General features: G+C 44.7%; 1 protein-coding gene across 1 annotated transcript; it reads left to right on the plus strand.

Moving 5' to 3' along the window:
• Positions 1-7,955: 7,955 nt before the first annotated feature.
• Positions 7,956-12,952, plus strand: LOC111967769 (actin, aortic smooth muscle). The gene is made up of 9 exons (XM_023993110.3): positions 7,956-8,038; positions 9,847-10,021; positions 10,297-10,425; positions 11,006-11,116; positions 11,329-11,413; positions 11,525-11,686; positions 11,852-12,043; positions 12,171-12,352; positions 12,710-12,952. Exons 2-9 carry the CDS (start codon positions 9,893-9,895, stop codon positions 12,851-12,853), a joined length of 1,134 nt encoding a protein of 377 aa, XP_023848878.1. The 5' UTR covers positions 7,956-8,038; positions 9,847-9,892; the 3' UTR covers positions 12,854-12,952.
• The last annotated feature ends 784 nt before the right edge of the window (positions 12,953-13,736 follow it).

Consider the following 13,736-nt stretch of genomic DNA (forward strand, 5'->3'; position numbering starts at 1 on the left):
TCTTAGGTCAGTTAGGATCACCACTTTATTTTAAGAATGTGAAATGTCAGAATAATAGCAGACAGAATGATATATTTCAGCATTTATTTATTTCATCACATTCCCAGTGGGTCAGAAGTTTACATACACTCAATTCGTATTTGGTAGCATTCCCTTTAAATTGTTTAACTTGGGTCAAACGTTTCAGGTAGCCTTCCACAAGCTTCCCACAATAAGTTGGGTGAATTTTGTCCCATTCCTCCTGACAGGGCTGGTGTAACTGAGKCAGGTTTGTAGTCCTCCTTGCTTTTTCAGTTCTGCCCACACATTTTCTATAGGATTGAGGTCAAGGCTTTGTGATGGCCACTCCAATACCTTGACTTTGTTGTCCTTAAGCCATTTTGCCACAACTTTGTAAGTATGCTGGGGGTCATTGTCCATTTGGAAGACCCATTTGCGAGCAAGCTTTAACTTTCTGACTGATGTCTTGAGATGTTGCTTCAATATATCCACATCATTTTCCTTCCTCATGCTGTCACCTATTTTGTGAAGTGCACCAGTCCCTCCTGCAGCAAAACACCCCCACAACATGATTCTGCCACCCCCGTGCTTCACGGTTGGGATGGTGTTCTTCGGCTTGCAGCCTCCCCCTTTTTCCTCCAAACATAACGATGGGCATTATGGCCAAACAGTTATATTTTTCTATCATCAGACCATTTCTCCAAAAAGTGCGATCTTTGTCTCCATGTGCAGTTGCAAACCGTAGTCTGGCTTTTTTATGGTGGTTTTGGAGCAGTGGCTTCTTCCTTGCTGAGCGGCCTTTCAGGTTATGTCGATATAGGACTCGTTTTACTGTGGATATAGATACTTTTGTACCTGTTTCCTCCAGCATCTTCACAAGGTCCTTTGCTGTTGTTCTGGGATTGATTTGCACTTTTCGCATCAAAGTACATTCATCTCTAGGAGACAGAACATGTCTACTTCCTGAGCGGTATGACGGCTGCATGGTCCCATGTTGTTTATACTTACATACTATTGTTTGAACAGATGAACGTGGTACCTTCAGGCATTTGGAAATTGCTCCCAAGGATGAACCGAACTTGTGGAGGTCTACAATTTTTTTTCTGAGGTCTTGGCTGATTTCTTTTGATTTAACCATGATGTCAAGCAAAGAGGCACTGAGTTTGAAGGTAGGCCTTGAAATACATCCACAGGTACACCTCCAATTGACTCAAATGATGTCAATTAGCCCATCAGAAGCTTCTAAAGTCAGAAAATCGTTTTCTGGAATTGTCCAAGCTGTTTAAAGTCACAGTCAACTTAGTGTATGTAAACTTCTGACCCACTGGAATTGCTATACAGTGAATTATAAGTGAAATAATCTGTCTGTAAACAATTGTTGGAAAATTTACTTGTGTCATGCACAAAGTAAATGTCCTAACCGACTTGCCAAAACTATAGTTTGTTAACAAGAAATTTGTGGAGTGGTTGAAAAACAAGTTTTAATGACTCCAACCTAAGTGTATGTAAACTTCCGACTTCAACTGTAGGTAGAGTTATTAAAGTGACTATGCATAGATGATGACAACAGAGAGTAGCAGCGGTGTAAAACAGGGGGGGGGAGATGCAAATAGTCTGGGTAGTAATTTGATTAGGTGTTCAGGAGTCTCATGGCTTGGGGGTAGAAGCTGTTTAGAAGCCTCTTGAACCTAGACTTGGTGTTCCGGTACCACTTGCCGTGCGGTAGCAGAGAGAACAGTCTATGACTAGGGTGGCTGGAGTCTTTGACAATTTTTAGGGCCTTCCTCTGACACCGCCTGGTATAGAGGGCCTAGATGGCATGAAGCTTGGCCACAGTGATGTACTGGGCCGTTTGCACTACCCTCTGTAGTGCCTTGCGGTTGGAGGCCTTGCAGTTGCCATACCAGGCAGTGATGCAACCAGTCAGGATGCTCTCGATGGTGCAGCTGTAGAACCTTTTGAGGATCTGAGGACCCATGGGAAATCTCTTCAGTCTCCTGAGGGGGAATAGGTTTTGTCGTGCCCTCTTCACGACTGTCTTGGGGTGCTTGGACCATGTTAGTTTGTTTATGGACACCAAGGAACTTGAAGCTCTCAACCTGCTCCACCGTCGGTAGTCATTTAGGCAGGTTACCTTAGTGTTCTTGGGCACAGGCACTATGGTGGTCTGCTTGAAACATGTTGGTATTACAGACTCAGACAGGGAGAGGTTGAAAATGTCAGGGAAGACACTTGCCAGTTGGTCAGCGCATGCTAGCAGTACACGTCCTGGTAATCCGTTTGGGCCTGCAATCTTGTGAATGTTGACCTGTTTAAAGGTCTTACTCACATAGGCTGCGGAGAGTGTGATCACACGGTCTTCCAGAACAGCTGGTGCTCTCACGCATGCTTCAGTATTATTTGCCTCGAAGCGAGCATAGCGGGATTTCTTATAAGCTTCCGGGTTAGAGTCCTGCTGTCACAACTCCCACCGAAGGTGGCTCCCCTGCATGTTCGGGCGGTGCTCGGCGGTCGTCGTTGCCGGTCTACTAGCCGCCACCGATCTCTTTCTCCTTTTCTGTTAGTTTAGTCTTATTAGTTGCACCTGTTCCTTTTTGTGTTTCTTGATTTTGGTCTATTTAAGCCTGTTAGGCCCGCTTAGGTTTGTGCAGGATTATTTTGTGTTCTCTGTCGATTGTGGATGTGTTTTGTTCTCTGGATCGTTTGCCCTGTGTTCTGGGTTGGTCAGTGTGTATGCGCTCTGTGTTTGGCGTGACCGTTTTTTCCGGAGAATTAAATTATACAAATCATTGAACCCTCTGCTCTCTGCGCCTGACTCCTACCTTACACTCCTAGTAACCCGTGACACCTGCTCCTTGAAAGCGGCAGCTCTAGCCTTTAGCTCAGTGCGGATGTTGCCTGTAATCCATGGCTTCTGGTTGGGGTATGTACATACAATCATGGTGGGTACGACGTCATCAATGCACTTATTGATGAAGCCGGTGACTGATGTGGTGTAGTCTTCAATGCCATCGGAGGAATCCCGGAACATATTCCAGTCTGCAAAACAAAACAGTCCTGTAGCTTAGCATCTGACCACTTTTTTATTGATCTAGTCACTGATGCTTCCTGCTTTAATTTTCGCTTGTAAGCAGAAATCAGGAGGATAGAATTATGTTCAGATTTGCCAAATGGAGGGCGAGGGAGAGCTTTGTATGCGTTTCTGTGTGTGGAGTAAAGGTGGTCCAGAGTTTTTTTCCCTCTAGTTGCACATTTAACATGCTAATAGAAATTTGGTAAAACGGATTTAAGTTTCCCTGCATTAACGTCCCCGGCTTCGAGGAGCGCCGCCTCTGGGTGACAGTTTTCTTGTTTGCTTATTTTTTATTTATTTATTTTTATTTTACTTATGGCGGAATACAACTCATTCAACGCTGTCTTCRTGCCAGCCTCTGACTGTGGTGGTATGTAAACAGCTATGAAAAATACAGATGACAACTCTCTAGGTAGGTAGTGTCAGTTGGGTTGAATCTGAAATCAAAATATCTAAATAGGAACTCTTACCTAAAGCTGTTTTGCTGAAAAACAAAAGCTATTATTATGCCACAAGAGGGCGAGAGAGGAAAAGGCACATGGAGTACAGAGAGTGCCAGTGCTTCGCAGAAGCAGACAGTGAGGGCCGTAAAGGGAAAGGGGGATACCAGTAGGCCAGAGGTCAGGTGAGGCTAAATACAACAGTAAAAGAGGTGGAAGCCAACAGAGACAAGACAGATTACACCAGATAATATCCATAGGTTTACCCAACAGGGCATTCTGTCTTCTTTTTCTCATCTTCTTCACCTCATTACCACAGATTTGATTGGATTTGGTTGGTGAAAGCAATATGGTTGAGACCTTCAAATCCTTTGACCAATCAGAGGCCATTAAGGAAATGGAACAAGGAACTGAAGTCTGAAGAGTATTGAGGTACTGCATCTGTACTCGAGTTAGCTAACACAATGTTCTCGTTCTCTCTCTCTCTCTCTCTCTCTCTCTCTCTCTCTTCTCTCTCTCTCTCTCTCCTCACACACACATAAACAATCACACACACACATAGACAATCACACACACACACCCACACACCATAGAAATCACACACACACACACACCACACACACACACACACACACACACACACACACACACACACCACACACACACACACACACACACACACACACACACACACACACACACACACACACACACACACACACACACACACACACACACACACACACACACACAGAGAGAGAGAGAGAGACACACTCAAGAAAATGGTGGCGGCTCAGGCCTTGCTTGCGAGGAGTAACCATAAGACATTCCAGAGCTGGTTGTGAGCAGATGCCTGTTGATGCTAAGCGTCCAATGAGACGGCAGCAGGGAACGTCCTTAAAGACCACAGCTGCTTTGCCATTTTCGGTCAAAGCACATGCCAATATATCCCTGCAAGAGCCCAACGCCCTGCTGCACACACTGGCCTGCTGCACACACTGGCCTGCTCTGATCGGTTGATGTCTGATGTCAGATGAGGATTTAATGTGGAGAGGATTGATATCAATGCTGATAGTCGGAACAGTAGCAGCAGTAGCTGTGTTGAGGGAGATGAAACGGTCTACAGCCACTTTCCCCTATAAATGCTGCTAACTCGATTCATTGAAAGAGGCATAGGTGGAAGATACTGAGGGCAGAGATGTTTGTAAAGTTACGTGACACGAGGTTATGATGACTATCATGTTTCTCAGAACCTCTCAGATAGATAACAAGTCTTACATGATCTGTATACCATGGTCTTCCGAAAGGTGCAGTGTGTTATGCATCGTCTTTCAAAACAAGGCTCACTGAATTAGTTGCTGCCGTTACTATCATTTAGGCACGCAGATGTGCCTTCAATGAGGAAAAGAATGAGAGGAGGTCTCATAAGGAGAAGAGAGTCGCTGCAGAGAGGAGAGGAAGTAAAGAGTGCGGCTAGACATGGAAATAAGTGAGTGCACGCTGACTGATGGGGTGCAAAGGATATCTTCAGTTTAAACACGCGGAGTGCCTTTTTACCGCCAGTATTACGTAGATGCAGAGCACACACACGCACCGCACGGCACGCACGCACGCACGCAACCACACACACACACACACACACACACACACACACACACCACACACACACACAAGACCACAGCACACAAAATAGAGTGAGGGTATGTTTTTTCCCAGACCACACCTTCAGTGGGATTATTTCTTCCCTACATGCCTTGAGGAAGCGTGGTCTGCCAAGTCTCTCCTTATTTACTGAACAGCTCCTTTTTTGGTGCTGCATTCAAATCTGCTGCACACTGTTACTGTTGCCGAGTGGGAGGCAGATCAGTGGTTTTCCTTCGATGTGTAAAGCTGACCTCCAATTTGAGCGATTTCACGCTGACAGACAGTGATAAACACCAGCCATGCTAGTATTGCAAAGGTCATGTATTGGTAAAGGGCCACTTTGTAGAGATGTGCAAGTCTGACTAGTTAAACAATATTGGGAGAGCTGTGTACTGTTGAATCATTTTGCCTTTGTGTTACAATGAATGAAAAGTCTTATAATGTGGTACATTTGGCCATCTTGCTGTACAACATCTTGTTGCTAATTCCAAGTGTTAAAAGTATGAACCAAAGGAATACCAGCATCAGCTAGCGTCAGCCTATGATGGAGTGTGGGCTACAACCAACTGCATTTATTTTTGACAGCAGATCTAACATTCCAAGCATTTTTTCCATGAAACAGTTTAGCTTCTGTACTACTGAACATGACGAATCCTTTAATACAACAGCACTGAGAATTCCCTGGAACAAAATCAGTCAAATATCATCCTCGTGACTTTGCAGAACATGAGAATGAATTGAGAATGTTATTTCAAGATTTATGGCAGAGAAAGAAAAATATATACTTTTTAAACTTCAATGAAAAATATAGATTTTGCTGTAGCTTTAAAGCTGTTGATCACTGGGTGACAACTACATTATTTTGCACAGTCTGATGAGTCCTGACCATTTGAACTGTTTCAGAGGGATTGCTGTACCATTTGCATCTAATGACAATTCATATTCACTGACAATAGCCTTTCACAGTACATTTAGTTAGCTCAACCACAAACCCAATAGCCCTCCAGTCATGCTGATAATATTCTTACTCTCTCACTTCCTTATTCCCTCTCTCTCCCCTTCTCTCCACCCCCTTTCACCTCCCTCTCTCCCCTACTGTCTCTCATCCTGATATGGCTTTGTGCTGGCCATTGTCAGTACGTTGTTGTAGCGTAGCATACCTCATCAGACAAGCAGAGAGCCCAGAGAGCCTGGGACCTGAGACAACACCCGGCCAATCCGTCTGAAGATGAGCTCATGGGTTTACAGTATGGGATCCCACCAGCGCCAGGGTAGATGATGATTACCGTCCCATCCCCAACTTATGACCAGCGGCACCTCATATAGTTCAATAATAACGGCATCGATTTAGCTTCAACTTAAAGGGGCACTTAAGCTTTTGGCTATAGAATGAAATGGCCCTAAAGTGCTTTTTGACCAGGGGAGAACTGTTCATCTGACCCCCTGACTGTTAGAGCAGAGGGATGTAGCCTTTGTAATACTAAGAGCCAGCGACTCAACATGCCACTTTCTGTGGGTCTCAGCGCTGTGGCAATGGGCAGTTGGTGACAGGTTCTTTCAGCACCATTAGTAAAGCCTCAACTTCACTTTTCCTCGCTATGGTCTCAAGGTCTACCTACCCAAGCCGCCGCTCACAAACGGGAGCACATTTGGTAACACTCACTTTATCTGGATTGTTCCAAGTAGATGGTTTGTAGATGTTCCGTAGATGTTCAATAACTGTCAACAACATTTAAACTAACTATCTACTAACCCTAACCCTAACATTAACCCTTATCCTAACCCTAAACAGTAACCGTAGCAACCAGTTGCTTATCAACAAATAGTTTAGTGTTAGTATGACCATCTGAAGATCAACTATATGAGATTATCCAAATAAAGTGTGACCACTCTCCTTTCAGWGTGGGTTATTACGGACAGTTACAAGTTGGGTTGGAAGATCATTCCAGAGAAGCACTGAGAAAAAGTGTGTAGAATAACAATCTGACTGTCACGGCTGTTGAAGGAAGAGGACCAAGGTACAGCGTGGTCAGCGTACATTTTCTCTTTATTATTGGAAATGCCGACAAAAACAATAAACACTACAAAACATACCGTGAAGCTAAAGGCTATGTGCCATAAACAAAGTCAACTTCCCACAAAGACAGGTGGGAAAAAGGGCTACCTAAGTATGGTTCTCAATCAGACACAACGGTAGACAGCTGTCCCTGATTGAGAACCCTACCCGGTCAAAACATAGAAATACAAATAATAGAACATAGAATACCCACCCCAACTCACACCCTGACCAAACCAAAACAGAGACATAAAAAGGATCTCTAAGGTCAGGGCGTGACACTGACATTTTGAAAGGTCAGGATATTCCATAGTTATACAATTTAACAGACCTCTACCTCAACTGACAAGAAATAATATTTCTTCACACTGATCGAATATTTCATCATCTAACTGATGCCAATTCAAACAGCACCTATAGGCTGTATTTGTGACCTAACCCGTTTCACTCTTCCGTGTCACTCAGTCTGTGTGTGTATGAGGGCCCTGTGTGTCACAGGGGGCAGTCCTATGAGCTCTGTGCTGTGTGTTTATGTTCCAGGATGGTGAGATCTCCTGCCTTTCACAGAAAAAAGGCCCCTGGAATGCTCTGAATGATGGAACTGGGGCCCTCCACTAAAGCACTAGGATTGGACTGTTTTTCCCCGGCCATCCCTATAAGGCTCTGGCTGAGTGAGGCAGACAGGGAGAGTGCAGCCCCGGCTCCATGTTTGGGAAGTGGGAGGGGGAAGTGGAGGATAGGGTCTGGGAGCTACATAAACTCTCCCCAGGCCAGTGAGGGGGCACACCATCCTTGAGAGGCATACCCCGGCCAAGCACTGTCAGGGTAAGTAGGCCACCACCTCACCTCTCCTTTCCCCCTCTCTCTTCCCTGCTCTTCTCAGCCCCTCTCTGTCCTCTCTCCTCCCTGCTCCTCTCCTAATCATCTTCTTTCCTCTTCTCACCACTTCTTTCCTCCTCTTCTCTGCTCTCCTACCCTCTCCTCCTCTCCTGCCCGCCAGTCTGCCTGACTGCCTCAAGTCGACACCTGCAAAATTGTTAGCTGCTAATCTGCTAGTCTGAGTCAACTGCAGGGGTCAGCACCTTACAGCACAGACGGCTGCTCAATTTAAACCAAGCTCATTAGCCTTGAAGAGCTTTGGCTAATCTCACAGGTGTATGTTAATGCAAGACAGGGCTTTTGAAGTCTCACAACTAAGTCACTGTGGTCTGTTGTGGGTATTAAGTGTCACGGCTCTTGGAAGAGATCTTAAGTCTTATGCTGTTGTGGTTCATTTAGGATTTGTGGTTGAAGAACCAAGTGTTGCTGCTTGAAAGAGTGTGGTAGAATACCACAGTTGTATATGCTCAATTTGCAATGTCTTGTTGCAACTATGGTATAGGCTAAGATACCTGTTATCAATTATGACTTGTTTTTTCAGTTAGTTGATCATTAGACAGCTGGGTCAGTGCCATAACGCAAGAGAAACATTTCTCTCAAAGGCTGCCTCAAAGTCTTGTAACATCTCTTGGGGACAGTCGGGCTCATAGATTGTCTCATTGAGTGTTAAGTCTCTTGGGAACTCAGTCAGTTTGGAAAGTTTGAACGTTTTGGAAAACGCTGTCTACAGTTTTGAAATGTGAAAAGCTTTTGAAATTTGCAAATGAGATGGTGACTGGTTGCATATAGGGGCCTCTGTTATGTTCTGCAAATGATGGGAGTCTTGAAGAGTTCAACGCCGGCCAACTTTCAGCAGTGAACTCCACCATAGCTGCTCATGGTACCCTCTGCTGGAAAGCTTTGGAAATCCTTTATTCCAAAGGTTTATGACTAAATATGGTTCTCCTTGATTCTGCTGCCCTCTCTCTCTCCCTCCCATCCCTGTCGTGTTTCTCTCCTTTCTATTTTTTTGACGATTGTAGACAGGCAGGACCAGAGAGAAAGGGAGTGAAGGAGAAAGGTTTTCAAAGTCCAGTCCAAAGACAGACATGATGTCGCATCAATTCCTAATTAGGAAGTTTTCCCAGGGTGCTGAATTCATTCATTACAGACGGAAGTACAACCCTAATCCTAACTCAGGAGGGTTGTAGGGCAACTCCTATGGGGAGTTTTGGTCTTAATCATGAATGTTCTGCTATTAATGTTACATTTTTACAGTATTATAACATTGTATAACAATGTGCTTCATAGGCTTTTGGAAAAATGTATTTATATTGTACTCCAAGCACATGCCAACTTTCCAAATAGACTTTTTCACTTTTAATAGGAATAGCCTACATCCCTTTTTCACATTTTGGTACGCACTAGTGGATTTACCTGAGCCATGTATTCCTGCATGAATTGATGTCAATAATTGCCACACCAGACTTTTGTTATGGTTTACGGTTTTCATGAATTCACCTCAGAAGGGTGTGGTCACATTACTTTAGAGGGATAGACTTACTCACACATAAAACACACACACACACACACACACACACACACACACACACAACACACACACACACCACACACACACACACACACACACACACACACACACACACACACACACACACACACACACACACACACACACACACACACACACACACACACACATAATCTACCAATCTGTAGATGTTAACTTACTCTTCTGTTTGGTGCCCCTGCAGTGATTGTCTCCAGTCGGAGTAAGGAAGGTAAAGCAAAGAATTGACAATGTGTGACGACGAAGAGAGCACCGCCCTTGTGTGTGACAATGGGTCCGGTCTGTGCAAGGCAGGCTTCGCCGGGGACGACGCCCCCAGAGCAGTATTCCCCTCCATCGTAGGCCGTCCCAGACATCAGGTGAGCCGCCATTTGTCCATCAAAAGAGCGGCTGGATGTAACCGACTTCTGATTGGGCGATGGGAAATCATCCCCTTTTTGACCGTAGTCTTTCATGGTCCTTGTTATATTCTTAATTTCAAAGCATTTTTATTTAAATGTTTACCTTTTTTTTTTACCCATCATGGTTTAAGTCTCCACACAGCAAAGTCTATTTGTTGAATTTCAGTGCTAGCAATGGCATCCACTTTACAGTGTGGTGAGTGTGTTTCTGAGCAGCAGGTTTCTCTCCCCAGGGTGTGATGGTGGGCATGGGACAGAAAGACAGTTATGTGGGTGACGAGGCGCAGAGCAAAAGAGGTATCCTAACCCTGAAGTACCCCATCGAGCACGGCATCATCACAAACTGGGATGACATGGAAAAAGTAAGCCTACCACACCCTACTACACACAATACAACAATGACACACACTCATAAAACACACATGACTTAGACGACCGTAAAAAAAAATCACATTGGAAAACAGGAACATGGAACATGGAATTTGATGTACGTTCATTTTCCATCATGTCACCCAAAAATAGCCCCTCAGCCAACACAACTCCCCGRGTGGCACTTTGGGATCCATCCAGTGGCATTTAGATCCAGGATCTATTCTCAGAACTATGGCATGATCATTGGTTAGATAAAGATGAAGTTGGCAAAAGAGATGTTATGCTAATGGCGCCCCCCATCCTCCACCATGGCAGTCTTGTCATGTAATTTAGCTATGACTCATCCCCGGTGACTAAGAGACAAACATGTCAACCAATTATCTCAGGGCACATGCTGTCATCCCCTCAACAGATGGTGTTATTCACTTAGAATCGTAAATTTCTCTCAAAATCGACCTCAATGTTTTTGTGTGGGATTTCAACAAGGGCCTCAATCGAACCCCTTTTTTTTCACCAGGTTGTGGTGAGGCTGTTGTTTGATTGGTTTGTGTGTTTTGTGTTGATTGGCAGATTTGGCATCACTCTTTCTACAATGAGCTCCGTGTGGCCCCAGAGGAGCACCCCACCCTGCTGACAGAGGCCCCCCTTAACCCCAAAGCCAACAGGGAGAAGATGACCCAGGTGATGACCCTCATACACTACAGCTGGGACTTGGTCCAATGTATATCTCCTACCTAGCCTTTTAAGGCTCTGTAATGCTCTTGATATATACAGAAGAAATGTGTTACACGAGGCTATGACCTTTGATCAGTGGCATGAGACTGATATGCTCACTGTCAAAATGTTAGTGTGAAAAAATAACACTGTAACCTAAACAAATGGTCCTGTTCTAGATTATGTTTGAGACCTTCAACGTTCCAGCCATGTATGTAGCTATCCAGGCTGTTCTGTCCCTTTACGCCTCTGGTCGCACAACAGGTCAGTCTAACACACCAGTCAAAACCAGCCTCATTTTACACTGACCATTCAGTTCCACTGGGTCTTAACCTTGTGTCCTCCCAAAAACGGTGTCCTCCTAAACCTCCACAGGTATTGTCCTTGACTCTGGTGATGGTGTCACCCACAACGTCCCCATCTATGAGGGTTATGCCCTGCCCCACGCCATCATGCGTCTGGACCTGGCTGGCCGCGATCTCACTGACTACCTCATGAAGATCCTGACCGAGAGGGGCTACTCATTCGTCACCACCGGTCAGTAGGAACTCTAGGATGGGCAAATCTCTGATGACACTATATTCTCTCATACTGTACAGTATATGACTTTTAAGCAGAGGCCTACGCGGATACAGAAGTGCTGTTCTGCCAAACTACCAATCAATCCTTGACCTAATCTCCCCCTTATTCTCCTATCTCTAGCTGAGAGAGAAATTGTCCGCGATATCAAGGAAAAGTTGTGCTACGTGGCCCTGGACTTTGAGAATGAGATGGCCACTGCTGCCTCCTCCGCCTCTCTGGAGAAGAGCTATGAGCTGCCCGACGGTCAGGTCATCACCATCGGCAATGAGAGATTCCGCTGCCCCGAGACCCTCTTCCAGCCCTCCTTCATYGGTAATCCCACTCTGTTTTTTTGTATCCCTTTTTCACTCTCTCCATCTGCCGTTCTCTCTACAGTTTGATACAAGGATCTATCTCTGTCTCTTGTGACTCTGTGTGATTTCCTCTGGTTTCTCCCCAGGCATGGAGTCCGCTGGTATCCATGAAACCACTTACAACAGCATCATGAAGTGTGACATTGACATCCGTAAGGACCTGTACGCCAACAACGTCCTGTCAGGAGGTACTACCATGTACCCTGGCATCGCAGACAGAATGCAGAAGGAGATCACAGCTCTGGCCCCCAGCACCATGAAGATCAAGGTGTGTAGAAGATACTAACATCCAGAGTTAACTTACAAGTCACTGTGTGAGATGTTATACAGGGACTTTACCTTGTTCGGTATAGTATTCATCCTAATTTAAAGGTCTATTTTTGCCATTCACAGCCAGTAATGATATTGGTCCATTTCAACGCAATTATCCTTTTGACCTCTTTACTTTGAATATAAATCTTTGTCTTGATAAATGTTTCATGATTTCATGCAAGTTGTTCAGACTCAATCTGAAGCTAAATATCATTGATTTTGTCTTACTAAGCTTTATTGTACTGTACCTTATTCACTGCACATATGTGATTTGCTCATTCTGTGTATTACATGACATCTTCTGTGTTACCAGATCATCGCCCCACCTGAGAGGAAGTACTCCGTCTGGATCGGTGGCTCCATCCTGGCCTCCCTCTCCACCTTCCAGCAGATGTGGATCAGCAAGCAGGAGTACGACGAGGCCGGCCCTTCCATTGTGCATCGCAAGTGCTTCTAAACAAGGCCCAGACCCACCCACCCCAGCCCACTCCCTCCCTCCAGCCCCAATTTCTGCTCTCGTTCTTTTGCCTGTAAACTGTGAATGTGTCCCCTATTTACCCTCCCGTGTTTCTATCTTTGCACTGCCCACCCCTGAGTGAATGTTATGTTATTGGTTGGTTATGTTTTTTTGTTGTTGAATGAATAAAGCTTGAATGTGCAGCTGATATAAAACTTTGGGGCCGTTCCTGGGCGAGTGTATATAGATTCCAGCAGTGGCGATAGAATGAAGTAGAAGAGGCTGAATCTGTTCCACAGAGCTAGCATTCTCCCTCTTTTGTTCACTTTGTTCAGTATTTCATCCCTGGATGTGGTCTCTCGCATGGCTCAGATCACTGCTGAAAGCTTCAACCATCTGTTTGTAAAGATCCATGTGAACATGAATGAACACCCAAGGAAGGAATAAAGCTCTCATACAAGGGTCTCTGGCTCATACATTTCTATTACAAGTGTTTCTAATATAATTACTATAACTACTGCTGCATCTAGCCACATTTTCAGTTACTCTTCTTTTTATACAAAAGACACCAGAATCTATGCGTCACTGCTACCCTACATTCTACGAAAATRAACTACAACAGAATACCTGTTGGTAAAAAAACAATTTCCTGGTTCCTCCTTTCAGGAGATTGCCTTTGTTAATTCTCAAACAAAATAATTACACTGACATACTTCATGCCATGGATTGCAGAGGAACTGGATTTCTGGTCCTGTCTTGATAACCTGTTTTCACTCATTCCTTTCCCTTGATGACATGGTTCTGTTCATTTGGGAAAAAACGCAGAACAACTACATTTGACAACACATGAAGTGCAGTTAAAACAACAACTTGGACAAGGAGA

This window comes from Salvelinus sp. IW2-2015, linkage group LG8 (assembly GCF_002910315.2).
Source record: "Salvelinus sp. IW2-2015 linkage group LG8, ASM291031v2, whole genome shotgun sequence".
NCBI lineage: Eukaryota > Metazoa > Chordata > Actinopteri > Salmoniformes > Salmonidae > Salvelinus > Salvelinus sp. IW2-2015.